This window comes from Rhinolophus sinicus, linkage group LG01 (assembly GCF_036562045.2).
Source record: "Rhinolophus sinicus isolate RSC01 linkage group LG01, ASM3656204v1, whole genome shotgun sequence".
In the NCBI taxonomy this organism is placed as follows: Eukaryota; Metazoa; Chordata; class Mammalia; order Chiroptera; family Rhinolophidae; genus Rhinolophus; species Rhinolophus sinicus.
The window spans coordinates 2586583-2614419 of NC_133751.1; the positions used below are offsets into that span (position 1 = coordinate 2586583).

Sequence of the window (27837 nt, forward strand, 5' to 3'; positions counted from 1 at the left end):
GCGCGCACCACCGCCGGAAGGCCCGCCCCCCTGAGCTAGGGCACCAATCACAGGCTGGGACAGGAGCAGGCGGGGGACGCGGCCGCTGCGCGCGCACCACCATCTGCGCACCCGTCCTCTGGGCCCAGGGCGCAAGGCAGGGGGTCCTGCGCACGCGCCCCAGTCTCCCCCGGCTTTGCGCACCTCGGGGCCACGTGCGAGGGTAGAGCCGCCAATCACTGGCGGGTGGTTCGCGCCGTCCGGGGTGCTCGGCGCGGCGGCACAGGGTCGCTAGTGTGGCTATTGCGAGGGTCGCCTCCTGTCAGTGTGCGGAGGGGGACCACGACGTCTGCCTGCCGTGCCCCTACCTAGGAGCACAGACTTCACACGGCGCCCGGGGCCTTTCTGGCCCTGGCTGAGCGTCCTTCTGTCTGGGGGCTTGATGGCCCTCGGCATGTTGTCAGCTTCGCACCAAGCGCCCGGCCTCCCTCGCTGCCACCCGCTGCGTGAGGTCAGACCCCATCCTCCGTCTGCGTGGTTACCTGGGGTCACCCTGTTCGCTGACCCTCCTGCAGGGCGAGCTCAGGCGGGAGGATGCGCTTTGGGCCTTGACAACACTTACACCGGAGCCAGGGGATGAGAGACACAAGCTTTTCTTCACCTGACGTTGCAAAGATTTTCCCAGTTAGGCATAATCGTGGAGTAGACGTACTTAGTAGTGGCTTCCTGTCCCCCCGCTGATGGTGCCTCCCAGCCCCAAAGCCTGCCAGCCCAGTGCCCTTCTTTCATCCTATATGAACGCTGCCACGCCTCCAACTTCACCCGGCTAACAGCTGGAGACTCATTCGACAGAAGATAAACAGGTCCCCCAGACCCTTACCAAAGGGGATCGAGCGAATGCAATGGGGGAGGCAAGATAACAGCCTCGGGTCTTAGGGTAATAATGAGAAAGGAGTCCATTGTCCTGCAGGGAGAAGGAAGAAAACGTGCTAATAGAATTATCCTTTGCCCAAATTAACTCTTGTCGCAGGGGAAAGCTCACACTTGTTTTTGTGTGTGTGCTTGCTTTGCAGGTGATTAAGAAAAGAGAAGGTGATGAGCCACAGCTGCCACTTGGGGATCCTGATGTGGAACTGGGATGTCCACATGGCTCTCGGGAGCCCCCAGTGTTGCCTGCCTCCTTCCTCCCCAAAAGCAGGGCACAGTCAGCTAAAGGTAGCCATCTGGCTAGAGTCTTAAGACTCAAGAACAAACAAAATGCGATGGGGTATGGTCACCAGCCAGAGTGGGTTTAGGAGGGGCAGGTATGGTTGAGGGGAGCCCTGGGGAGGAAGAGACCCTGTGAGAAGAGGGGAGTCGAGTCATCTTAGTGGTTTTCAAAGAAGCAACGTAAGGTTATACATGTGAAGGTAACTATGGCAACAACCTGTAAGACTAATGCCTAAACCTGACCCGCTCAAGACCTACTAGGAAGCTACTGCAGTCAGGCGGGGCGGGGAGGACCAGGCTGCACGCACTATTCCTAGTTAGCCAAAGGGAAAAGAAACCTCAGGTCAAGTAAAAGAGGGAAATACAAAGTGCTACAGAAAAATCAAAGAAGCAGAGGCCAAAGAAAGGCCCAGTGATTTCAGGAGTATTTGAGGAGAGAGGTTTGTATCGTATTTTCCAGTCAGCTGAAAATCTAGATTGTGCCGACAGCAGGGGTTGGTCCTCTAATCACTAATGCTCTGTTCAGAGTCTTCCCGCCGGCTGCCATCATCTCTGCCTGGAGCTCTAGCAAGTACCAACGCAGCATTTTTCAACCAAACCTTGTAGGAAGTTGGCATAAGTGGAGCCATTTTAAAATGGAGTCAGGGCAACCATTCCAGAGGAGCTGGTTTGCATAGCGCTATCCTTGAACCTTTGGAATATTTGAACCGGGCAAAATACCTTCGGACAGAGTCAGAGCAGCATTGTCTTCCAAACAACTGTTTGTAAAGCTAACAGGAAAGCAGACCGCCTGGCCACGGGCCTGCAAATTAAGGACATTCTTTAGAATCAGTAAACAGCTGTGTGTAGCTACAGAATAACTGAGCTTATACAAACTCCAATGCAGTCTCCTTCCTTCTATTCATGACATTATTTCCCTTCCTTTTCTTGTAAAAACCCCTTGACTTCAGCCCCATAATCAGAACACTATTTGGGCTTCTGCCTGAATCAGTGCTTCACGAATAACTATTCTTTGACCTCAAATAAACATTTGTGGCCTCTCACTTTGGCTTTTCATTTTCAGCTTAACATAAATCTCAAAAACTTGTATTTGTCTATATTCTTTTATTAATCACCTGAAGTTTTATAGAAACTACCAGAAATCCTCCCTTATGTCTCCCAAGGGTGCATTAAACTTCTTTTTAAAATAACTAGATAACTGGAACACCACTTGGACCCCAACCATGAACTTGAAGGTGTTTGGGTCAAAGAAGAAAATAAAAATACCTGGATCACATCATCTGAACGAACGCCCGCCCTAGCTCTGTATCTTTGTCTAATGTGTATATTCTTTTTAAGCCCCAAAGGGAATGTATTACGCCATTATCCTATGTAAATTAATACAATTTAATTATGTGTTTTAAATTAAGATATTCTGTTTTACAAAGCTTTCAATAACATTGGCTTTAAAATGTTTAGGATAACCATACATAGCATGCTTTACTAAGTCAGATAACTGTCTTTTAATAAAAGAATAAAAACTGGTAGCTCAGCATACAGGAAAAGTAAATTTAAAAGCTTTTTTAATTTTGTCAAGAAGAAATAAGGAAAGTTAAAGGGAAATTGGGTGTACCTAAAACTGTTTTAAAACACATGTAATGACTTCTCTTTCTGGCAGTATTTGCCCCCTAGTTACGAAAAACTCTTGGGCTACAGCACATTAGGCAATTCTGGGCAAAATATTACAAGAACAATTTCAATGACCGATTCTGTCCACTTGTCCAGTTCAGTTTTCTGTTGTCTGCTGGCTCTTGTTCATGATCGCTGTGCAGTGGTCCCCCTGAAGCTCATGTACATCTGGGCTCTTAGCTGTGGGAATTCCCAAGCCTGGGTTGAGTGGACATTTCCTTCTGAGTGGATTTGCTTTTCGCGTCCGCCAGGATCTTCTGAGTCCTTCCCATCTGGGTCTAGTGTGATCGTTTTTTTTTTTCTTCATAGTTTGGAATGTCCTGGACCACAGGAAGTGTGAGTCCCTAGGGACCAAACAACAGAGACAAGAAACCACAAGAAGCTCCACCTGCCCTGCGAGCATTTGCTGATCTCAAGTGAGCCAAAGCCTTGGTTTAACTGACGTCTGGAGAATAGGAGACAAGACAGTGGACCCACGAACCCTTGAGAGTGGGCTGGAGAGCAACAGAGGAAGCCCACACAGAGCTTCCACTCACTGACACCGTGAACCTGGGCAAAGCCACCTGCTACCAAAGAAAGGCCACAGGAAATGCTCTATCTCAGCCGGGCACTGCGTGGGGGAATGTTTCAAGGCCTACTGTCTCTCGAGTTTGGGGTTAAACACCCCCCCCCACACACACACACCACACACACACCACATACCCTTCCCCACACACCACACACACACCTCTTCCCATGACCCAGGACATTCCAAGCTATTTCCATTAAAATTAAAATTTCTGTTTAGTCAAAGGTACTATAAAAGTTAAAAGACAAACCACAAACTGAGAAGTAACTTAATTTGCAAAGAATTAGTATCCAGAGCACACAGTTTCCTACTCATTAAACAAGAACAAGCTGCCCAAAAGAATAGATAGTAGCTGCCTCTAGAAGGTGGGGGGCTGGAATATCGCTGACACTGAGGGGAGTCCCAAGGCTTCAGTTCTATCAGTAATTTGTATTTCTTCAGGTGTATTGTAGGTACACGAGGGTTTGCTATCTTACTTGTACATTTTTGGTTAAGTATGAAGTACTTCATAGTACATTTTGATGAGGAAAAAAACCACAAATATTTCATTTAGTGCCTCTCAAAGTTATATGATCATTTTAGATGCCCACTTTTTAATGGAAAGATGGAGATTCCAATAACACTACCAGAAATCTATCTTCTGTGCACTGAAATGACGAACAGTTTTGTCCAGCAGGATCGTGTGCACGTGAGCCTATATAACCCAGCTCTCCATCATTTCGGATGGTCCGCCTGGTGGTGGCACAAAACTGGCACCCAGCTTTGAAGATCTGCCTTCATGTGTGTCCCACCTCGCCAGGTGGATTGTTGCTGGAGACTTTCCAACTCCTAACGGCCAAATGTCATTACCAAGCAAGGGTGAGCAGAGTAGCTGAGCGCTGCCACTGAGTCAGTAGTCAGTTGTTAGAACACCACTGTCCTCAACATGAAAATGTATGTTGTCTTAGTTTGCGAGGTCTGCCATAACAAAGTGCCACTACCGGGTAGCTTAAGACAACAGGGAAGTATTGAGCTGCAGTTCTGGTATCCTACATCAATCAAGGTGTCAGGAGGGCCACTAGACTCTGGGTAGAACCCTTCCTGCCTGGCCTCTGCCAGCTTTCGTGGTGGCCAGCCATCTTTGGTGGTTCGTAGCTGCATCAATCAGTCCACGGCTTGCACTGTGGTTACTGTGCCAAGCCCTCCATTGGTGCTCCCTTGCAATGATTTCTATGCGACTCTCCTGCTTTGCTCCTGCCCCTTCTTCCCCTCCCTGCCCCCAACCTTGCGTCCTTTGTTCTGTGATACACAGACTCGCCTCCATTTTCTGCCTCCATGAAAGCTTCTTTACCTCACTGCCTGTAAGGAAGCCCAGCTGTGCCCCAAGCATTCGTTTTGCCAGCTGCCTTTCAGTCTTGGTGTAAATTCATCCTTGAGTCTAACAGGAAGTGGGGTTCCAATGCCTCCTGCCTATCATCCCTTCACTCTCAGGTAAAAAGAGCTGCTCCTTTAAGACAGTCGATTAGTTATTCTATGTATTTACTTAGCAAATGTTGATTGAGCACTCACTGACATAATTTGTGTTAGGTATTGTGCTGCAAGCTGGGACAACAGTGACCTGCAAAATTAGGCATCAGTTCCTGTCCTCGTGGCACTTGTAGTCTGGAGACAGACATGAAACAAATAGTGCTGTGAATGCAGATAATGGAAGGTCAGGAAAGCCTGGCCCGATTAAGTGATGACTCCACTGGGGTGAAACTGGGTGATTGGAATTAATGTGGGACAGTAGAGAGATGGGGCTGTGGGGAGAACATTTCAGGCAGGAAGGCGAGCATGTGCTAAGGTCCTGTGGTTGGTAAGAGCATGTGCAATTAACTGGAGGGGCAGTCCCGGCTGGAACAGAGAATGAACTGGGCCTGGCAGGGAACGAGGCCGCAGAGCAGGTGGGAGCCAGACCACTAGTTTCACAGAGCATCATTAAGATTTGGTCTTTGTCTGGAGAGCACTGAGAAGCCACTTGGTTTAAATATGGGGAGGAAATGACCAGATTTGTGTACCGGGAAGATCGCTCTGGCTTTAGAGTGGAAAGTGGATCCGTGGGGAACTGGGAAGATGCGGACAGCAGCGAGCTGTGGGATCGCTGTGGTTGGGATTATGGTAGAGACCATGGTGATGGAGAGAAGGGGTGTCCAGGGGGGGATTTATGTGAGCAGAGGAACAGTGCATAATATGGGGGCCTCGTGTCCTGAGGAACCATCTATCTGTGTCACTGGTGATCGGCGATGCCACTCCATGAGCAAAAGGACACGGGAAACGGGCCGTGTCTCGAGTTGAAAGATAGCGCTGCAGGAGCCTTAAGCGCACAGGACGCGAGGGCCCACCCCGGCGACCTTAGCTCTGAGCCCACGTCCTGGTCCCGGATCTGAACCCAAACCGTCTCATTTCTAGATGGACTATTTACTGAGAACCTAACAGGTGGGTGCCAGGCGGACCAAGCAGACGAGCTGCAGCGCGAGAGAGACCCGGCACCGCCCCTACGTCGTCCGGAGGGAAGGACCGACACTAAGCAAGCGTCACCACGTGTGCCCGCGTGTCATCCCGACAGATGTGGGCCGCGGCCGCGCCGGAGCCGTCAGGAGACACCGGACTCAGCCGGGACGGGGCAGAGCCGGCGTCCCCGCCCGCAGGGCCCGCGCTTCCGCCGGGACGGGCGTGGACGCGCCACCTCGCGGCGACCGCGCGCGACGTCACTGCCCCGCGCCGCCCGGACTCGGCGTCGGCGGAGCACGTGGGTGGCGCAGGGCCGACTCATGGCGAGTCCCGCGGGGCTGGCGCTGCGCGGGCAGGCGCTGGCGGTGCGGGGCGGCAGCCGCTTCCTGGTCACCTCCACTGCGAGCAGGTGAGGGCTCTGCGCTCGGAGCGGGGCCTGGCGACCCCGATCCCCTGGCCGCCGGCGCTGCGTCCGTGCCGGGGACGCCTGGAGATCCCGCTGCTGCCTTCCGGGGCCGGCCGCGTGCCCGCGCCCCGGAGCGTCCGCCCGCCGTGTCCCCCGCGCCCCGGAGCGTCCGCCCGCCGTGGCCCCCGCGCCCCGGAGCGTCCGCCCGCCGTGGCCCCCGCGCCCCGGAGCGTCCGCCCGCCGTGGCCCCCGCGCCCCGCCCCGCGCGCCCCCGCCGCCCGCCGGTGCCCTGCCCACCCCTTGGCCGGTCTGCGGCGCCCTCGGTCGGACTTGGGGCGCCGGGAGGGCGGGCGGGCCCGGGCCGGTGGGCGACGTAGGCTAGGTCGGGGCCAGTGCTTACAAATCAGGGCATCTTGTTTCTTAGTTTGGGTGAGACAGAGGTTTTCTGTACCTCGAAGGTGATAGAAGTGCCAGTGACGTCATACTGTGCAAGTATTTTGTGGCTAGAATTTTTTATTTGGATTCATTTTCTTTAATGTATAAATCTATTTGGGTTTTCTATTTCTTTTTTTTAATTAAAGTTTAGTGAGGTGACAGTTAGTAAAGTTACATAGATTTCAGGTGTGCAATTCTGTATTACATCATCTATAAATCTCATTGTGTGTTCACCACCCAGAGTCAGTTCTCCTTCCATCACCATATATTTGACCCCCTTTACCCTCATCTCCTACCCCCCACCCCCCTTACCCTCTGGTAACCACTAAACTATTGTCTGTGTCTATGGGTTTCTGTTTCTCATTTGTTTGTCTTGTTCTTTTGTTGTTTGTGGTTCATATGCTACATATCAGTGAAATCACATGGTTCTCTGCTGGGTTTTCTATTTCTTGAACCATTTTTGGTAATTGGTATCTTTTTCCAGGTAATTGTCTGTCTCATTTTTCAAATGTATAGTTTAATATACAGGTTAATATACAGAGTTCAAAGCTTTAGACGGAGAGCCAGTCATCTGTCTCAGGTGTGCAGTCCACACCTGCCCTGGGGCGTAGGGAGGGAGCCAGTTCCTGGCCTTCCTGGTGAGATGTTTATTACTCTGGGGAACTTGCTGGGACTGACTGAGCTCCTGGCGCACTCCTCCGCCTCTGTCTCCTGGCTGTGGTGCCTGACCCCTCTTCCTCGTTTGCATCTGTCGACCTTGCCCTACTTGCCCTTCAGGCTCCTTGGTCTTACGGACCGTACCCACCATTCCCCAGAGTCTGCAGCTTGTACCTCCCTGGTGGCCCTTCACATGGTTCTGCTTTTGCTTTTCCTAATTTCCTGCTCCTTCCTTATCGTTTCCCAGTGTGTACATAGTGCCCGGGATTTTGAAATCAGGAAATGTTTGTTGCTTGGGTCCTCTTGACCCAGGAGCCTCGTGAATGTTAGTACTGGTCAGGCTGGGCTCCAAGTCGTTGTCCTTCAATCTAGTCGTGGAGGGCGCAGCTCACTGGCCCACGTGGGAATCGAACCCACAGCCCTGTTGTTCAGAGCTCGCACTCTAACCAACTGAGCCAACTGGCCACCTCCTCCCCAGGGTTTTGATTCCCTCATAGTTGAAACAGGACATGCCGGACAAGTGTGCTGAGTACTTTGTTAGCGTTTAGTTTCAGAAATCCAGTTTGATGTAAAATTTAGATTTCATAAAATCTGTCATCCCAGATTGTTTTAGATGCCCCCGTATCTAACACATGCCACAGGGAGACATGATCTGCTTGCTTCTGTCTTGCCTTTTGAGGAAATCTAGTGGCAGGCACAGTTTCTGATGGGGAGGACGACTCCTCTTTCCACACTGCAGTGTTCGGTGCAAAAAGAGTTTAGAGTACAGTCACTTTAGAGGTTGCAGATTTGTACAAGATGCCTTCCCCATGCCAGGCACTGGAGGTGGGTGGGAGAAAAGAGAGCGAAGAGAGCTTAGGGTCTGATGGAGAAGGTGGGTGATTCCTGTTTTGGTAAATGCTTGGCAGCCATGGGAGCTTTTTTGGGTAGATGAGACATGCTTATAAACAGGAAATGGCAGTTTTAAATTTGGGTGCAAAAATCCACTGAAAACAATATCAAACACAATTTCTTTTAACAATCATCTTGCATTGATATTCTCGTGCCTGAAGGAATAATATACGTATATTACTTCCTGTTGAGTTTTTGTCCTCATTTATTTTACTTAGCTGATTTTTTTGTACAGAACCACGCCAGTGTGTATGGCAGATCTAAATAGGAGATTAAGCAAATAAAGCTCCCTGAGACCGTTCCCGGAAATATAGTACCTAGACAATTTCTTGTCGGGGCCAGGACTCTTAATTTAATGAGTATGCAAATATTTTTCTGCTCCAGGAAAAAAAGGAAATGAGCATTTTTATTAACAAAGTGCTTCTTTAAAACAGTCTGTTGTTTTTCTTTAGCGATGATGACATCCTCTTCACATATGATTGCAGCTCTGCAGAAAAGAAGCCACAAGAAAATAAAGGGTGAGATGATGGGGAGGCCTCTTGAGGTCCTGATCTTGGTTTGACTAATGGGACTTGCTAGCCTAAGACGGAAAGCGTTGCCTTCCCACTGCATTCTTCATTTCTTTTGACCTTGCTGTGTGGGTGAACCAGGTACCACCTCAGAAAAGAAATGTGGAACTCATTTTCAAGTTAGGCATTAGGAGCATCAGGTCTTTTCTAAATATTTTGAATTAGTTTCTGTCAGTGATGCTTTTATTGGCACCTTTAAGTAATGCAATCAATTTTAAATTCATTGGGAGCAGTTATGTGAAATTAACTTTCGCTAATCGAAAGGTAAGAAAAGCAGAGTGCGATGGTTTTGTGTGGTGGGTTTCTTTAGTAGAGCTGGTCTTGTGGCTCGGTTTATTTTAAAAAATATGATTTAATCCCTACCTCTGGTCTTCGTTCATGTCTGTGGGGGAGTTGGCCGTGTGGCCTCTGAGGGGTCTTCCCGCTTAGCTCTGTGGATTCTGGTGTGTATGTTGAGAGATTTCTCTGTTAGATTTTATCTTTAAAAATTAGGCTGTTTTGAACCTCCCCTTAATATGTCTTATATTTTGGCTGCTTGAACCTCACGGCATGTTCTATTTCTTCTTGCAATATAACAGAACAAGGCTGGCCTGGAATCCCGCAGCCTTAATTTTTCAGGTAAGTCCTAACTGTTCTCTCTTCTTCAGGGAGGACGGACAGCCCGTGGATAAGGGGAGTGACACGATCCTGGCGTCCACCTTCTCCCAGTCGGGCAGCTATTTTGCTTTAACCGATGACAGTAAGCGTCTGATTCTTTTCCGTACAAAACCATGGCAATGTCTGAGTGTCAGGTATGAAATGCTAACGTTGAATAATTACGATGTTGAACGCACAGCTTACACTTGCTTGCCAATAACAATAGTGACGAAACCATCAAGCAACTAACACAGCGCCGCTTACGTGCCCGGCACTGTTTTTAGTGCTTTCCGTGTGTGTGTGACCTGCTTTAATCCTCATGATGGGCCTGTCATGGGACAGGGGCCTTGTTCTCCCCACGCCCACTGGCCAGGAGTCCGGGAGCCGAGCCAGTCAGTCAGCTTGGAAAGGGTCAAACTGGGCCCCGAACCTGGTCACTCTGGCTCCAGAGGCGGTGCCCTGGCCACTGTGCCAGCCTGCTTTCCAAACAGTGTCGTTCCCGCTTTGCGATGGTGGCAGAAATAAAGGTCGGTGTGTACGCTGAGAGTGTGGGGATTTGTGTAAGTGAAGGCGTCTGTGCCACAGCTGTAATTCAGTGGGATTTCGTGTGAGTGAGTGCTCTTATTTCTAAGTATCTGAGAACAGACGGCAGCGCAGCGTGGCTGGGGAGGACGGTAGGCACACAGCAAGAGCACAGGGCCGGGGTGTCGGCGGCCCTCTTCACCACAGCCCTGGAGCCGCTCCTCTGCCTGACGCAGTCCTGGTCTGACTCTGCCACCTCCTGACAGGAGATTTGGGGGGCCTCGCTTCCCGAGAGCCCCCGTGTCTCCTCAGCCCCGTTTAGGCGAGGACGTGGGTGATGCTGACACAGGCGCCGAGCAGATGTCAGTGTCTGTCGGCTCTGACAGTGTCCTCTGTGCAAGTTCCCTGTTTCCTGAAGTGGGTGAAGAGCTCTGCTGTGACGCTGATGGAAACACCCGCATGGGCTGCCCGTCCCCTCATTCCTGCCTCCCTGAGGCTGCAAGGTTTAACGGTCCCTCAAATACGCGCAGGTGATAATGTTTGAATCTCTAAGCAACCCAGCTTAAGAAATTCCCCTTTGTAGCTGGCTCACACCTGTTTGGGGACAGCTATGCCCTTTAGAGATTTACTTCATCTTGTTTTCTAAGAGAAGAGTAAAATGCCAAATTCCCGGAGGCATCAAAAGCAAGGAATGCCCACTCAGCCCTCTGCCGCAGTCAGCTTAAAAATAAAGTCTTAAAAATATTTTTATCTAATGTGCGTTTTCATATGTCAAATAGGCAATGGATGCCCATGATTTAAGAGCGGAAAAGACAAAACAATGAGAAGGCTATGCAGTGAAATGTAAATCTCGCTCCACCCCCCTTTCCAGGTTCCTCCCCACAGGCAGTTAGGTTTCCCAGAAGGACTTAAGTGTGTGTTGCCACGTGTACAGGTCATAACTGACGACGAATGGCTTCTTGCAGCTGACTATGGTGAAGTCACCTCTTCCTCAGCTTGGAAGGCCCGTTAGGCAGCACCTTTTTGCCAGAATAGCCTGAACGTTAGCAGCTAGTTAGAACACAGAAGATGTTGAGTGCTTTCCGGATGTGGGGTCTGGAGGGTTCTGCCTGGAGCTTCTCTGACCTTGAGGGGTCCTTGCAGTTGGCCTTGGCTTTGAGTTGCTTCCACAAGCTGTGGGGAAGAGGTAGGGACGTGAGTACAGGAAGCAAGCTGGTGACAGCAGGAACAGAGATGGCAGCTGTCTTAGTCTGCTCGGGCGTCCATAACGAACTCCACAGGGTGAAACACGTGTTTATTTTGTACAGTTCTGGAGCTGGGCGTCTGAGATCGAGTCGTCGGCAGGGCTGGCTTGTCTGGAGGCCTTGCCCTTGGCTTATAGATGGCTGTCCTGTTGCTGCCGGTCACATGGCCATCCGTCTGTGCCATGCCCCTGGTGTCTCTGTACCCCCAAATTTCCTCCTGTAAGGACACCAGTCGTCTTGGATTAGGGCCAAACAACCTCATTTAACCATAATCACCTCTCAAGGCCCTCTTTCCAAATACAGCCACATTCTGAGGTATGGGGAGGGATCGGATTCCAGCATAGGCACTTTGGGGACATAGTTTGGTCCATAATAGTTAATCTTACTTTTCTGACACTGGCTGCTGAGTTTGTCTCTAGATCTTCATAGGTTCTATCAGATTCTTAACAGGGAGTTGGCCCCAACAGATGGAAATCAAATGATCTGAAGGAATCTGGTGGGAGTTCTTTGGCTCGAGTAAAGGCTGTCTGGCCAGACACATGCTTCTGGAATGTACACGTGCCCAGGAGCCAGCGGGTACCTGGGGGAGGTACAGACGGCGGCGGGGCTGGAGTCTGCGATGGTGACCAGCTCCCAGGCCGTGGCAGCACCACCAGCTGGGGACGGCAGCACGATGCCTTAGAGCTGATTGTCCCCCAGGATGTCGTGGATCTAAAGGTCACCGTCAGGTTGGTGGGGCACTTAGGCTGGAGCAGAGGAGACCTGGTGACATCTGGGCCTGAAGGGTGTGTTGGAGGCCATTTGATAGAATCGTCAGTGCTAAGGGACTGACGCCTTAGACACTGGAGAGGGGACGTGTCTGCAGCTCCGTGTTGTGGCCGCAGTGCTTTCAGCCGGCGCCGTGGAGAGACATTTTTCACTTGCGTTTCACTTGTTTCACTATTTTAAAAAGCGCTTCAGTGAATTGTCATATATAGATGTCATAAGTGTCACTTATCGGTAGAAGTCCCCAAAATGGGTTGCCAGGTCCAAGGTAAGGGCACTAGCCGAGGTGGAGACTCCCAGGCTGCCTTCTGAGGGGCTGGCTGTCTGCCTCCCCCCATCCCCCAGCACAGGGTGGTGTCACACCTGACGGTTTCCGAGTCTGATAGAAGGAAGTTGGCATCCTGTATACTTCATCACGAGCGAGGGCCAGCGAACTTTATCCTTCACAACCCCGTGTCTTGTGAGCTGGCTTCCCCATGTGGGTTCCTTTCTCGTTTGGTCACGATTAGGGAACGTACACTCCTCTATGTGTTGTAGGTGGTCCATCCACACCAGTTACTTTCACACGGCCTTGGCCTTCAGTAAGGAGCAGTGTGTACAGAAGCCGCTCAGGGCCGCACTCGCCTTGCAGGCAGCTTCTCAAAGACCTGTGGTCTCTGTCCACGTAACCATGTACTGGGTGGGGCCTGACCTACTCCCGGGTGTCCCAGTGTCTGCTGGTCGATGAGATCGGGGAAATTGTGGGCAGGTCTTTGGATCCCCCCGGAGTACAGTGCATCCTACCGGAATTTACAGCTCTTTCCAGCTGCTGCCTCCTTACCGTGGCTGCTTTTAAAACTTCACCTTGGAGGGTTTGGAAGAAAAACTGAGATGGAAATTGGGGGCAGCAATGGTTCTTTTTAAGGTAACAGTTTAGAATGACAAAGGGCAGAGAACCTGTGAACTGAGCAGGTCAGAGAGACTTCAGGCCTGGAACCAAGGCTAAAACGAGGTTTTCTGAACCAAAAATGAGGATACTGGTGTGACGTGATGTTTTCTATTTTGATGTGTGCATTTATTAGTGAGTAACCTTGCACACAAAGTCGCACCATTTCATAAAATGTGTGTATTAAAGTAACAGAAGCCTCTGGAAAAGGCAGAGCCCCTGGAAATCATGTCTGGTTTGTTTACCTGTGGGGTCTGGAGATGGGGAGTCGCTGCTGGCATGTGTGGAGTGGGGGGGCCTGGTGTCAGGGCCTGGCGGGGGGCAGGGCCCCCACACGCTCAATCTTGTTGAACAAATGGGGCTCTCTGGAGGTGGGTATGGGGCACCAGCTGGGGCGTGTTTCAGGGTTCACCTCTGGGGGGCTCCCCTCACTGGCAGAGGGGAGAGGCAGGCTGGCCCTGGGGGCCTGAGGACCCACTGGGCTATGAACCCCATCACTGTGGAGGGAGGGGACAGTGCTGAGACCCTGCAGAGGCTGAAGATTTGGGGGGGGGGCTCTGCCTTTGCCCCTGGGGCAACATGGCTGCCCACTGGCCGATGACCTGCCCCCCTTCTGCAACCTGTGTCTCCGGACCCGAACCCCCAAACCTGTTCTGTACTGAGCCCCATCCTAGAATCGTTGCCAGGCTGACTTTAGCCTGAGCAGCTGGAAGTCCCCAGCTGGCACAAGACAAGGGGACGAGATATGAGGCCGTTTCTGTTCCGAGCTGGGTGGGAGCGGTGCTGTGGGGCGGGCAGTGGGTGAGCCCCTTGGAACGAGGCCCAGTGCTCCTGGAGGAGTGTCCTGGCGGCTCCCGCAGGGCGCTGTGGCCTGCTGTCACAGCTGCTTCATTGGCCCGTTAGAGCGCGTGCGTGCCTGCGTGTGGCTGGCACCACACAGGCCACTCGCTGTTGAAAGCACGGCTCGGGGAATTCTGTGACCCTTACCCCAGCTCGATGGTCTCGTCACTGTGTTCTCCGTGTTTATGCTTCTCTCTGCAGCCCCACTGGCGCGGAGTGGAGGAGGTCCAGCCACGACCTGCTGGCTGACGCCTGCGAGGCCTCCCCCCCGGCCTTTTCTGTCCTTTTGTCCTTTCGCTCCTGAGTAGTGCTGGGTCCTGTTTGGTCCTCATGTGGGGGACATACTTCCTACAAGCATTAGTTTCTATGTCGAGCTGACATCTGGAGTTCCAGCTGGCCTGAGCTGGGTGCCGTCTGCACAGATATTAGCTCTTTATTGGGAAAGGGGATCCACTGCCACCCCCTCGGGGGCCAGGAAAGCAGGGACTGCCTGTCTTCTGTGAGGAGGCCTAAGTGTGGACACATGGGACGTGTGTGTGTGTGAGGCGATGGCACAGCTTGAATCTGATGCAGAAAGGAGAGTCCAGGCACCTGCCTATAAGGGGACACCTGCTACTTGGGAGGGATTCCAGTAGAACTGAGGGGTGGGGACCGGAGGCGGCAGCATGAGTCCTGCCCCCTGGAGGAGCCGGTGTGGCCGTGGGCCTGTATCGGTGCCCTCGGGGCCTGAGCTGGGCTTTGTTTCTCGCTCTGATACCGTTCCTGAACCAGCTGCAGAGGTGACAGACCAGAGTCTGGATCAAGGACTTGAACTTGTGAGCCTGCCCATTGAGACCGAGCTGGGACTCAGCCCTCTGGCGGGCCTGCCTCCAGAGAGGCCCGACAGAAGGGTGCCGTGTGTCTCGCCCCAGCTCTCAGTATCGGGGACCCCATCTCGGGTGTCGTGCACGCGCCGCATGTGGGGTTCCTGGCCCACCTCGGCACAGCGGGGCGTGGGTTGGCCCTGAGGGTGGGGGTGCAGTGTGGCTCGCAGGTACTGGATGGGAAGCTGCCAGGAGGCCCCGGGTGGGGGTTCCTGTGGCTTTGGTGCTTTATGCGGCCGCTGTCGTCACCCCAGATGTGCCGTCGAGGTGCTGGGGCCAGGAGCAGCCCCCCTGACATTGTATGTGACAGTCTTCGCACATACAGTGAGGGTGAGGGGATTTCGTACAGAACGTGTAGCTCCCGCCTCCCGGAGTCTGCCGTGTGGAGCACAGTGTTTGAGTCTCTCCCGCCTCCTAGGAGCGTGGTGAGGAGATGCACGGCCCTGACGTTCACAGCCTCCGAGGACAAGGTCTTGGTGGCAGACAAGTCTGGGGACGTTTACTCCTTTTCGGTGCTTGAGCCCCACGGATGCGGCAAGCTTGAACTTGGGCACCTGTCCATGTTGCTGGATGTGGTAAGTGCACGGAGTCCTGAGCTCGGGGGGTCGGGCAGGGGTCGCACCAGGGTCTGGGTGGGTGTGGGGTCTCCGGAAGCAGGGCTGTGAGCAGGACAGCTGGAATTTGGTAGGTGAAGCCGATGGCACGGTGAGTTAGGAGGGGGCTGGCTGGTTCCGGACTGGAGGGTCAGCCCAGGTCTGGGACACGAGGTGGAGGGGGTGGGAAGAGCAGGCCCAGTCACGAGGCCTGAGCTCGTCCCCCGTGCTCATGGGCATCACCTCAGTTTCCTCCCGCCCCCTGAGCCAGGAGCTGTCCCACCGGAGGCACCGAGAGGCCCAGTGGAGGCTGAGCTGCAGCCACTGGCTGCTGGAGTTGGGGTGGATCCCCTTGGGGACACTTAGGAACAAGAGGGGAAAGACAGGTCACCAGGACTTGGTGACCGGCTGGACATGTGGAATAGGAGGAGGGGGGGATCCGGCGTGCAGGAGTGGGGAGAGGTGGGTGGCAGTCAGGAGACGCACGTACGAGCTGCGGGTCCGTGTGGACGAGGAATGGGATGCAGGCGAGGGGCTGCAGGGCGGGAGGCGGGGGAGCTGGCTCTGGCCTCCCACGAGCGCCCTGTGCTTTCTCACCCGGCACACAGGCCGTGAGTCCGGATGACCGCTTCGTGCTCACCGCCGACCGGGACGAGAAGATCCGCGTGAGCTGGGCCCTGGCACCGCACAGCATTGAGTCCTTCTGCCTGGGGCACACTGAGTGAGTCTCCTGCCCACCGCCCGCCCTCCGGCCTCCCAGGGAGGAAGTTCAGGCTGAAAGCACAGGGGTGGCCCCTTCCGTTGGGAAGCTGGCGTCTGCGTGACCCTGGGCCTCGGGGAGTGGGGACCGTCCGTGTGCAGCTTCCCGTTGAGGCCAGGGCCCACAGCTGGCCAGCCCCATTGCACGCAGCCGTCAGAACCTCCTTCCTCTACGTGTGTTGGGGACAGTTTCCTCGTTGGCCCTGAGGTCTCCGTGTGGGGTCTGCCTGCAGGAGCCCATGTGCACGCAGCTGAGAGGTCTGTCACCCCCCATCCATGGTGCCCGGAGGCTTGTTCTGGAATACCCCCTCTTTCTCAGTGTAGACACCTGGCGGAGCCCAGCAGTGGTCAGCAGTCACTAGGTGGTGTGCTGAGGACGAGGGACATCCTTCAGTAGTTTCACCTGCCCGAGAATTAAATAGCCTCCGGCCCCAGGCAGTTGGCACTTACTCTGTGATGTCTGACTTCTGTGAGTGAGCGCTGTCAGCAGCAGGGGTTTGATGTTCTGAAGGGAGGCGTTTCTGAGGAAGACCCTGTCCTCGGGCAGAAGCCTCATTGTCGTGTGCACAGAGGAAAAGCACTGTGCGGGGCTGAATTGTTTTCAGATACATTATTTGAGACCTTGGAAGACATTGGAGGGATTTCATAGAATTCTGGGATGGCTTCTGTTTCCTTGTTTTGAATGGAATATAAAAATTGGCCTTTAAGAAGGTCACTCAGCTTGTACCTGTGACAGCTTGTTTTGGCTTTCTTCAGTTCTCTGGCAGTCCAGCACTTCTTACATCCTGCAAGCCCTCGGCTCCTGGCACTGTCTCGCTGGGGTCTTTACTGCTCTGGACCCCACCTGGCACACTCCTGTCTCAGGGCCTTTGCACGTGCCGTTTCCGCTGATGGGCACTTCCCCACAGGACCCCACAGCTCTGGGCATTCCTTCACTCCCTTGGCTTTCTGCCACCTGCCTTCTCAGGAAGCACCCCCTCCCTCCGTCCCCTCTGTTCTGTGCTTTTCTACAGCCTGCAGCTGGTCAGTCTGAAGTGAGGCCGGCCCTTTAGTGTAAAACACCTGACTTCAGAGACTTAGAATGAAAACGGATGTAAATATGGCTCATTATTTGTTACACTGATTGCAGATTTAAATGATATCTTGGATACATGGTATGGAACTTCATTTCACCCGTCTGTTTAGTTTTTTGACATGCTCACTAGTAGCAAATCTGAGCAGACACCGGTGCTGAGCTGCTGCTGGCCACTCGAGGCTCGGGCCATGCCTGGCACGTAGCTGGTGCTCGGGAGATGTGTCAGTGAGTGAGTGACAAATCATCAGTGGCTCATAAGAATCTCTAACACCTGGGGAAGGCCTGGTTTCCGCTTTCTTCCTGCTGAGAGTTTGAGGTGACTGACACTCCGGCTGCATCGACCTGCAATGTGGGCTTCTCCCTTTCTGAGCTTCTGAGATTAGAGCCCTGAGCGCCCTCAGGAAGGCTGCCCGGTGGGGGTCCTGGGAGCCTGTGTGTTAGTGATCCGACATGCAATGGGGTGGAGAGTGCGTGACGAGTTCCCGACCCGAGCCGGGTGTCTGAGGACAGGTGGTAGCTCGTGCTGCCTGGGGCCAAGGCACAGCAGGGATGACTCTGGCTCCGGGCAGTGTTGTCTCCTCCACCCCCCACTGGCCTCCGTGTCTCACCCCCGGGGCCCGCCCTCATGGACCTTCAGGGGGTGTCTCCAGGCAGCTCAGAGGGGCCCAGACACTCGATCTTTCTGGCAGGTGTGGCTGGGGAGCGCTTCTGGACCTGGGGGCCGCGCTTGCTTAGAGGCTCTTGTGTTTTTGGGGCTCCGAGAGTGGCTTCCTATGGCATCCACGAGGACACACCAGTGACGGGTCACGCGGTGCCGTGTTTGTTGGAGGGCGGGTGTGGGCCCCGCTCACTGAGCTCCTCCTGTGCTGTAGGTTTGTGAGCCGTATCTGTGTGGTGCCTGGACATCCCGAGCTGCTTCTGTCCTCGTCCGGGGTAAGTGCGTGGCTCCCCATGCGCCCCTCCAGGTCCCTCAGTGGGTGGGTCCCCCGCAAGGAGCTTGTCTTGTTCCCTGTGGTGGCTCAGAAGTCAGCGTGTCCTTTTGTACCAGTGGTCCTCCACTAGATGGTGCTTGTTTTCTGAGCTGTGGAGCTGGGTGTGAGTGAGTGAGTGTGTGTGTGTGTGTGTGGCTACAGCACATGTGCAGGGTGCTCTGGCCATTGCTGAGTCCTGTCCCGACGACCTGGGGGAAGCCTGGATCCTGGGGTGGGGGTGTCGTGTTCCCTGAGAGGCGTGCTGACTGGTCCTTGTTTGCAGGATTGCACTCTGAGGCTCTGGGAATACCGACACGGCCGAGAGCTGCACTGCTGTCACCTGCCCAGCCTGCAGGAGCCGGCGGAGCCCTGGGGCGACAAGGTAACCCCGAGTTGGTCTCTGCTTTGTGGGGAGGCTGGCAGGGCTCCTGGGATCCTGTGGAAAAAACAGTCTTACATTGGCAGTGTTTCTTTGCTTGGTGCAGACTTTATTTTAGCTTGGGGGAAATTGTGTATTTCAGATTCTGAAGGCACCTAGTCTTGTGAGGGGAAATAATTTATATCTTAACCACATTTGCATTCGAGCGACTAATTTATAGAAAGGCCTCTAATCCGCTTAGAAATGGAAAAAACAGTGGAGCTGGAGCCAAGAGCTTTGCTGTGGGTTTATGAGCCAGGCAGCGGGCTGAGCACCCACCCCAGCATTCTCTGTTGTCCGTCATGGAGTAATTCCATGACCCCCAGGTCAGGTCACTTGGGCCTTCAGTTGGCAAGGGGATTTTTTTGGGGAAGGTGTGGGCGGCCTTTTGGGGTGCGCAGGATGCTGTGCTTGTGGGCACCCAGCTCTGAGGCATCCTGCGAGGCCAGGGTCTGGGTTAGTCACACGTGGACGGCCCCACTGGCTTCCCCGGGCCTGCTGGGGAGGGCAGGGTCTGCCATCATGTCTACTCGGGCCTGCAGAGCTGGCCCCAGGGTTGGTGATGAGCAGGATGCCCTCTGCCTGTCCCCAGGGGCGCTGTGCACTTTCCCCTGCAGTCCCCACGTGGCACCTGCCAGCCCTTGGGAACTCGGCTTTCCCACGTGTCTCACAAGACCTGGGTGTGAAGTGAAGGGCTTGTCTGCCTGGTCCTCAGCTTGGCTTCTCGTTTCCCTGGTTTACCCGGAGACCACCCTGGGCAGCCGCCCTCATGGGGCCTCAAAGCAGGCAGACCAGGCCTGACGCAGGCCAGGGCCCCAAGGAACCAGCCGAGCTGGTGCAGGGGGCTCCAGGTGCCTTGCCTTCAGGCCATAACCAACCTGATTTGTTCTGGTAACTTCTTTGCTTCCTTGTGCCTTTACTTAACCCGATGCCCGGGAGTGGCGAGGTTCATGGGAGCCTCTTCTAAGGGTGAGGGGAGCACGTGGGGGAGAGGGGACCACGTCCAGCCTCTCGGGTGCCTTGCTCCCCGCCCTGGATCCCCTGCGTGGGCCAGGCTGGGTGAGTGGCAGGCCCTTCCCTCTGCCCTTCTCTGGACTGGTGTCCAATGTTTCCACCGCTGGGCGTGTGGGTGCAGCAGGCAGTTACGTCTGCACTGAAGTCTCCTGCTTCCCCTGCTGTTCTCTGTTCCCTCTTGTCCTTGCTTTGTGACCAAGTCTGCTGGCTTTGGAGACATCCCATGTCTGGAGGCAGGGCCAGAGCCATGGAGGGCGTTTACCTTCTGCCCCGCATGTTGGAGCTCCTGTGACGTGGGCGGCCAGCCCTCTCCTTCCTTTTCCCTCACTGGTTTCCAGAAGGCGCAGGCTCTGCCTTTTTTCTCCCTGGAGCACCTGTGAGGACTGTCAGTCCTGCAGTGTTTGCTCTCAGTGGGAACAGAATGGTCCTGTGTCGGGTCCCTGGCGTGCTGTTAAGCTGTGCTTCTCCTTCCAGAGGTTTGCCGCATCCAGGATCACGTACTGGGGCCGGGAGAGCTGCGTGGCGCTGCTGTGTGACTGGTAAGCGCGCAGCTTCTGGTTCCCGCAAGCCCGGGAGGGAGGGAGCGACTGCAGACATAGTGCCACTGGCCACGTGGTCTGCCTTCCGAATCGGGAGGCTTGAGCGACGCTGTTGGGGTTCACTTCCTGAGGGTGCTGTGGCGTGTGGGTGTGGGTTCCTTTATGCGGCCATTCTCTTGCATGCCATTTAAATCCACCAGCTTAACGGATCAACATGACCTCCAACTGGTCTTCTGTGTGTCATCGAATCCCACCCAAGGGCACTGCCTCAGTCAGTGCCACCCAAGGGCCAGTCACGCAGGGCCACCCGAGGCCTGGTGGTTGATGGGACGGACTCAGGCGCATGAGCCATCCAGCTGTTCCCCTGAGCACCTGTTGTGCTCTCTAAACTTCTCACTTGCCCTCGTGACCAGTCTTAGGAGGGAGTCTTAGTTTGTCTTAGAAATAGGATGCAGCTTCAGGGAGGGTGAAAGTGCTGGCTGCTGCCCCGCATGCGGGTGGGACGGTCGGCTTCTCTACACTCTTCCCGTTTGTCCTGTGTTGCTTGTCTTTGCTGCATAACAAGCTGCCCCAGTTTAGTGACGCGAACGCTCCATATCTTAGCCTGTGGCTCAGGCAGCTGGAGCCGCTTGGCTGGGTGCTCCTGGCTCAGTCTCCCTGTGGTGGCAGCCAGCACGTTGGCGAGCGCCGCGTCTGCTCTCACGGGGCAGCCCTGGGGCTGGGTGATGCCCCCGGGCCTATGGGAGTGGTGACGATTCTGCTTTCTTTCCTCCTGGGAAGTATTCCTGTGGTCTACATCTTCCAGCTTGATGTCCCCAGACAGCAGCTGGTTTACAAGCAGCAGCTGTCCTTCCAGCACAGAGTGTGGGACATTGCTTTCGAGGAGACCCAGGGGCTGTGGGTGCTGCAGGACTGCCAGGAAGCCCCCCTTGTGCTCTGCAGGCCCGAGGATGGCCAATGGCAGGTGAGACGTGTGTCCCCTGAGCCTGGAGTGGGGGTGGGGGCGTGGGGCAATAGCTGTCACCCCTTTCAGCTTGATCACGTGTTGGTGCCAGAGGTGTATCCTGGGATGTGGTTGTAGGGCTTGTGACCTGGGAGAAGGGAGCTGGGATGCCAGGCCAGATTGTCCAGTGTCGTGAAGCCTGCAGTGGACTTTTGGGGGATCGCCGTCGTTGGCATGTTTTCTCCGTGACTGTCCCAGTCAGCCTGGGTGTTTAGTAGAGAAGCCGACACTTGGTGTGTGCTCCTAACCCTTGCAGCTTTAGCATGGCCTCCCGGGGCCGTGGTCCCATGGTCAGGAGCCCCAGGTGCACTGGAAGGCATGTGGGCTGGGGGCGGACCCCGCACCTGCTCTGAGTTGGCTTGCTTACCTGTAAAGTGGGGACGTCATCTGCTTCCTGTCCCGTGAGATAGCCTTGGGGAGAGCCCACGCAGAGCACGCCAAAGCCCTTTGCAGACTGTCCTGTCCTTCACAGACGCTCACCTGAGTGCTCTGCAGATGCCCCTGAAACTTTCAGGACTTTTATCGGAAAAGTGGCAGTGAATGCCACCAGCTGGTACCTGTCAGGTGTGCCAGGCTCCTTAGATAAAGTCCCATGTGATGAGCCAGCACCTGAAACACCAGCAGCCCTTGGGTCATGGCCTTTTATCCTGACGAGATGTGGTGGGAATAGCATGCAGCTTCACCTGGTCTTCACATAGAGATTTATGGGGCCCCTTCCCCGGCCCCATAGCCCGGGCCCCTCAGCATGTCTGCCCATTATTGTGCCAGCAGCCCCTTCTGATCCCAATTTTCCATTTGCCTCTCAGTCTGTTCCTGAAAATGCCGCAGTGAAGAAAGTCTGCGCTCACCTTCGTGGGAACTGGGCCATGCTTGAAGGTGAGGACGCGTGGCCCGCCTTTCGGGGTGACTTCCGACCGCAGCCGTGCACAGGAGATTCTAGAGTGAGACACGTAATAGGAAGCTGTGAGGACACAGGATGTGGGGGGGGCGTGTCCCTGTTGGGGCACCAAGGAGGTAACCACACCAGGCACAAAGGCTGGGTGTGACTTGGTGTCAGGACTCCATGTCGGGGATCCGTGTCGGGGATCCGTGTCGGGGGTCCGTGTCAGGGATCCGTGTCGGGGATCCATGTCAGGGATCCGTGTCGGGGATCCGTGTCGGGGATCCATGTCGGGGGTCCGTGTCGGGGGTCCGTGTCGGCGGTCCGTGTCGGGGATCCGTGTTGGAGCAGTTGAGCTGTGTGGGAACTGGAGTCACAGTCGCCTCTGCCTTCAGGGCTGGGTGTTAGAAGTCCCCAGATGGGGTGGGAGCCACTCCCAGTCCCCAACTGGTGGCGCTGAGCAACTCCACAGTGTGTGCAGTTTCCCGGCTAGGAAGTCAGGCGTGAGGACAACCTGTGGGGCCACCCAGGGTCCCCATGGCCCAATGGGGTCCTAATAGGAACACCAGGCTGAGGGAAGGGAGAGAGCAGAGGAAAGAAGGCAGGTCACCCCACAAGTTGCCACGTTCCACGAGGAGGGAGCGGGGGCTCATCAGTCAGGGCCACGTGAGTGCTGAGTCCTGTCGGACGTTAGGGCGGTGAGACCCCCTGTCTGCGCTGGGGAGAGGGCAGGCCCTGATTCACAGCCCCTGGCTGTTCCCTTCGCTTCTCTTGGGCAGAGACTTGAAGCAACAGTGTCTGGAGGGTGTTTGTAACCTGGTACTGGAATTCCGGTGCCTTCGTCCAAACAAATCATTGCCCAACTCACTGCTCAGAGCCAGACGGCACCCCCTCCGCCGTAGAGTCGGCTCCTCGGAGCTCTGGAGAGATGCCAACATGAGCATTTTGTTCACAGGAGCAGCGAAGCAGCATCTGGGGGACAGTGTCCTTGTGGGGACTTGTTGGCTTTGTGTCCCAGGGTTAACTCCCAACCAACTTGCTTTTAAAAGTGGCTCTAAGGCAGGACTGTTTGGGCCAGGGGTGCGGGGGTGGGGGACACACAGCAGTACTAACAGGCCGCTCCCTGCCTGGGCTTGTGACGTCCTGAGGGTCACCTCATTCAGGGCCAGGCCCTCACTGTGCTTGCTGTCCTGAGAAGTTTACGGTGCAGGTGGGGGCAGAGAGCACAGAGGAAGCGAGCTGACCTTGACAGTCACAGGAGGGCGGGAGAGCTGAGGGAGTGGGGACGGCACAGCATGCGTGTGGGCACAGGGAGTGGGGACGGCAGAGCACGCGTGTGGGCACAGGGAGTGGGGATGGCATGGCACGTGTGTGGGCACAGGGAGTGGGGATGGCAGAGCACGCGTGTGGGCACAGGGAGTGGGGATGGCAGAGCACGCGTGTGGGCACAGGTGTTTGTCACTGATGGGCCTGTGGCGTTTCCCACCAGGTGAGGTGGTCTCAGGCACAGCCGACTTTTATCGTTCGTTAGAGGCGAGTCCAAGGTCCAGTCAGTGTGGCCACCTTGAAGAAGGTGCCACCAGTCCACAGAGAACTCCATGTGGTCACGGGGTCACTTCCCTGTTGCAGGGGGGCCTCTGCGGCCCAGCGGATCCGCCAGAGGCAGCGTCCCAAGTCACCGTCCAACTGGCATGTGTTCTTGTCCCTCCCGCACAGGCTCCTCTGGTGCGGACGACGGCTTCAGCAGTCTCTACAAGGCCACCTTCGACCACGTGACCACTTACCTGAAGAAGAAGGAGGAGAGGCTGCAGCAGCAGCAGCAGAAGCGACGCAGGGATCTGCCGTCCGGGCCCAACGGGCAGGCCAAGAGGGTGAGGGCCGGCCAGGCGTCCCGCAGCTGCCCGTCCTAGGCACGTACGCCTCCCGGCCTCGGAAAGCAAAGCAGACTTCACTCGTCCCCTCCCTGCCAGCGGCTGCCTGTAAGAAGGAAATGGGACATCACTGTCCACTTACTCTTGGTGGCAGTGGGGTCCACACCAGCTCATTGGACAGTGGCCTCCTGGGGCTGTCCCCACAGTTGGACGGTGCCCGGGCTCCAGAACATTCTGTCGCTGAGCAGAGGCTCTTCTGCTGGCGTTCTGAGCAGCTTTCTGGTTGAAGGGAAGCTGGATGGGTGTCAGCTTAATGGAGGCCCCCTGGTGAGCTGCTCTGTGCCTGGGAGCACTTGACCTTCAGACTGGAGGACGCCACATACTCTGGGCGTTGTCCTCCAGGGGAAATCCCTGAGCAGACGTTTCTACGCCAGTGAGAGAGACGTTTTCTTCTTGTTCCTGTCGTCTTGCCCTCTGGCTGCTGCTCGCCACGCCATGTGGGGCCCTTGAAACCTACAGAATTAAGTGCTCAGCTCCTTTCTCAGCCCTGGCCTTGTGCCACGTCCCCGTCCCCATGCCGCGAGTGGCCCCGTCTGGTTAGCACAGCTGCAGGAGGCCCGGTGTGGAGCCCTCGTGGACAGCGCTGGCGAGAGGGACTTTCCGGGTGAGGATGTCACCGGCAGGACTGAATCGTGCCGGGAAGTGTCTGGGACGTTATGTGTATTTATTATCTTAGTTTCAGTTTCGGGCATGTGTCACAGCGAACAGGGGTATCGGCCGAATTCTAATCACCAATCAATAAAGGTGAGCTTTTAGTACCTTCTGGAAATGTTTATCAGCAACATGTGGAACTAATTTTAAAGTACACTGAGCAAAACCGTTTTGATGAGTGTACTGTTTGTGATGGAAACGTTCGCTTTTTGATTTGAGGAAAAGAGTTGTTTAGTGTGGGGCTTCATGGGGTGCTTGGAAGCAGATCGTTTCGTGTATCAAAAGGTGGATCCTTAACATTGCTCCTAAGTGCCTTGTTTTAAACGTTTGTCTGAAAACTGCTGTTTGTGATGTGCTGAGAGTCGGGGTGGGCGAGACTAGTTTAAGAGCAAAGGGACAGAATGGCAATGCCCAGAATGGAGGGGGTGCTGGGGTACAGGGTGGGCGTGGCACCCAGGGCATGTGCCCGGGCCGTGGTCCTGTGGGAGGAACCTGACCTTGTTGGTACTGGCCCAGGGAGCATTCTCATGAATAATCTGCTTTGAAATTCTTGGTTTTCGGAGAAGTTTCGGTTTGGTGTTGTCAATGTCTTAGCTTAAGATGGCTCAGCAAACTGTCCTGCAGGCCAGATTGCCAAATCCTGTGAGTTAATGGTTTTTACAGTTTTGAATGGTTGAAGAAAACCAAAAGAAAAATAATACTTCATGATACATGAAAATCATACGCAATTCAAATTCCAGTGTCTGTAAAATGTTGGCGCAGCCACGCCTGTTTGTTCTGGTCTGTGGCCTGTGCCCACCTGTGCCACCACAGCAGAGGGTAGCTGACCGGAGTCTGTGGGCTTGCACAGTCTGAGATGCGTGTTGTCTGGCCCTTAGAGAAAAGTTTGTCGACCCCTATTTAAGATCCCTTTTAAATTAATGTATTTTAAAAATTAACTGGTTCATTTGTTTGGGGAAAAAACCGCAAAATCCTATTCTTCCTGTGGTCACATCGACCTTTCCCACCAAACATTCACTGTCCCCTGGGGCAGGCGGGGCAGCTGTCCTGGTCATTCCAGCCCACGCTGAGAGGGAGCCCCGGGTGAGCCGGGGTGCCTAAGGTGGGTCCTTTTCACCTCACAGTACACGGGGTGCCCTGAGTCACGGCCCGGAGACCAGAGCAGAGAGTTCGGAGGGACCACAGTCAAATTCCTCATTCTTACCAAGGTCATGTGACAGACACCAAGTTCTGTTGGCCGACGGACAGTGACAGCGGTCCACTCTGCCCCTTTCTCCCACATCCCCCTTCCTTCTCCCTGGCTGGGCAAGTCAGTCTCCATTTGCCACTCAGATGCGTTTGTTCCCCTTCTGCCCAGGACAAGGGGCTCCCAGAGGGTGTGGCCAGGGGAGCCAAGCAGCAGTGGGGGGATTGGAAAAAGGGGTACAGTGCCCCCCGCCTCTGCAGTGTCCTTCCTGCGGGTGCGTCCCACAGGGCTGCAGCCTCCTGGGGCTCTGGCCTCACTGGTCCCAGGGGTGTCATGGCTTCCTCCTTGGCCCTGAAGCCCTGTCCACGTCCTGGGGTTACTCCTTCCATTAAAGGCTCTGACAAATCTGAGGTGATAGGAGACGTATTCTTGGGGGACCCTGACTGATTAAACTAGTCCTTACATGCCCTCAGTTGTCTCAGAAATTTCTTTTCCGGTTGGTTTGAACCCAGACCCGTATAAAGGGTTTTGCAGCCGTTAACTCTTCCCCTGGAACAGTAGTGTCCCCACTTCCTTCGTGACTGACTTGTTGAGAAGAATGGGTCCACTGCCATCTCCTGATTCACAAAGCAGTTTATTGATTGAAGTTTCGCCTGTGGACCTACTGTGGGAGCTGAGGACTTGGTTTTCTTACACACACCCCTAATTTTATTTTTCTCCCATTTTCCTTTTTTTGGGAGGAGGGTTCTAAATGTTTACTTTGGGGGAGATTCCTTGGGCTTTGTTCCAACTCATTGATTTTTAAAAATTTGGTTATCATTATTTGTTAATTCTAAGCATTTTAGTTCTTATTTTGATTTCCACTGCTGTATACAACTGGAATGTCACCAACTGAACACTTGGGTAACTCCCCACCAGAAACAGGACATTGACTGAAAGTTGAGAGGTCCCCCAAGTTCCTTCCGGTCATCGAGACCCCCTCCCAGGTGAAGGCGGCTAACTCAACACATTAGCTTTTCTCTTGTTGCTTGTGGCCTCTTTGGGTGAGATTCGTCTACATTGTTGCATTGGTTGTAGAATCATTGTCATTGCAACATAGTATTGCTTTAGGTGGCAACCCCACCATGTATCCAGTGTGTATCCATCCTACTGTCAACTGGCCTTTGAGTGTTTCCAAACTGGCTGCCAGTGACCATTCTGCCCTGCCTTTTGGAGCACAGGGAAACGTTTCACTTGTCTCCTGAGCAGTGGAGCTGCCGGCTCACAGTCATGTTTAGCTTGGATGCTGCTGCCTGTCCTTGTGAATTCTAACCCCACCTCACGACGTCAGATTTGGTACATTCCCATGCTCAGCAGTTGAGGTTTTGATAATGTTTCATTTTGCAAAGGCACAAACTTGGAGAAATGGGCTGGTATGTGGGAGCCAGTGAACTGTCCGCCTGGCGTCCAGACTCAAACATGATCCTGCTTTCGGTAAGGTCACCATAAGAACAGCGTGGGTCACCCACTCTAGGGGATGCCAGCCACAAGGCCCTGCAACCACTCACGCAGCCTGTGAAGAGCTGGACTCCTGCCAAAAGCCAGTGACTGACGGCCTGGACTGAGCTGTCTTGGGAGAGCTGCTTTCTAATACAAATATAGAACACTCTAGAATCTTTCCTGCATCACCATTTCCTCAAGCCTGTATGTGTTGACATGTGTATTTCTTTGTAACTTCCCTTGTGATTTCTTTGATCTATGGGCTATTTGGAAACGTGGTGTAAATTCCAGACATTTGACTTTTTTCTTCAGATTTCTTGTGTCACTGGTTTTAATTCCATTGTGGTCTCAGAATATACATTGATTTCATTCCTTTTAGATTTGTTGAGCTTTAATGCTCCACAAATCCCATGGTTATTTCACGTGCCCTAGAAAAGGGTGTGTGTGTTCTGAGTTGTTGGCTGGAGGAGTGACGTGGATTAGGTCACGTCAGCGACCCTGTTGCCATGTCGGCTCAGACACCAGCACCGTCTGCCTTCTTTTCGTGCACGTCCATCACTTACTGAAAACAGTACTTCAGTGTCTAACTAATTGGATTTGTCTGGTTGTCCATTGTCCTAGTGGTTTGGCCTCATGGATTTAACCTGATATTAGGCACACGCACACTTAGGACTGTTATGTCATCTTGAGGA

General features: G+C 54.3%; 1 protein-coding gene across 2 annotated transcripts; it reads left to right on the forward strand.

Moving 5' to 3' along the window:
• The first annotated feature begins 6047 nt into the window (after nucleotides 1-6047).
• On the forward strand, nucleotides 6048-27458 carry WDR4 (WDR4 tRNA N7-guanosine methyltransferase non-catalytic subunit). Of its 2 annotated transcripts, none has more exons than XM_019745669.2 (11): nucleotides 6048-6302; nucleotides 8735-8800; nucleotides 9499-9642; nucleotides 15065-15221; nucleotides 15848-15960; nucleotides 17946-18006; nucleotides 18328-18426; nucleotides 19951-20015; nucleotides 20796-20979; nucleotides 21825-21894; nucleotides 23615-27458. In XM_019745669.2, exons 1-11 carry the CDS (start codon nucleotides 6214-6216, stop codon nucleotides 23806-23808), a joined length of 1242 nt encoding a protein of 413 aa, XP_019601228.2. In that variant the 5' UTR covers nucleotides 6048-6213; the 3' UTR covers nucleotides 23809-27458. The 2 variants fall into 2 exon arrangements, with proteins under 2 accessions (XP_019601228.2, XP_019601229.2); XM_019745670.2 differs by having other exon boundaries at nucleotides 6179-6302; nucleotides 9499-9590.
• Nucleotides 27459-27837: the final 379 nt, after the last annotated feature.

Bases quoted from the DNA above. Each gene is read 5' to 3' on its own strand.
- WDR4 (XM_019745669.2), top strand. From the start codon at position 6,214: ATGGCGAGTCCCGCGGGGCTGGCGCTGCGCGGGCAGGCGCTGGCGGTG. The intron at 15,961-17,945 runs GTGAGTCTCCTG...CCTGTGCTGTAG, and splicing joins TTCTGCCTGGGGCACACTGA to GTTTGTGAGCCGTATCTGTG. The intron at 18,007-18,327 runs GTAAGTGCGTGG...CCTTGTTTGCAG, and splicing joins TGCTTCTGTCCTCGTCCGGG to GATTGCACTCTGAGGCTCTG.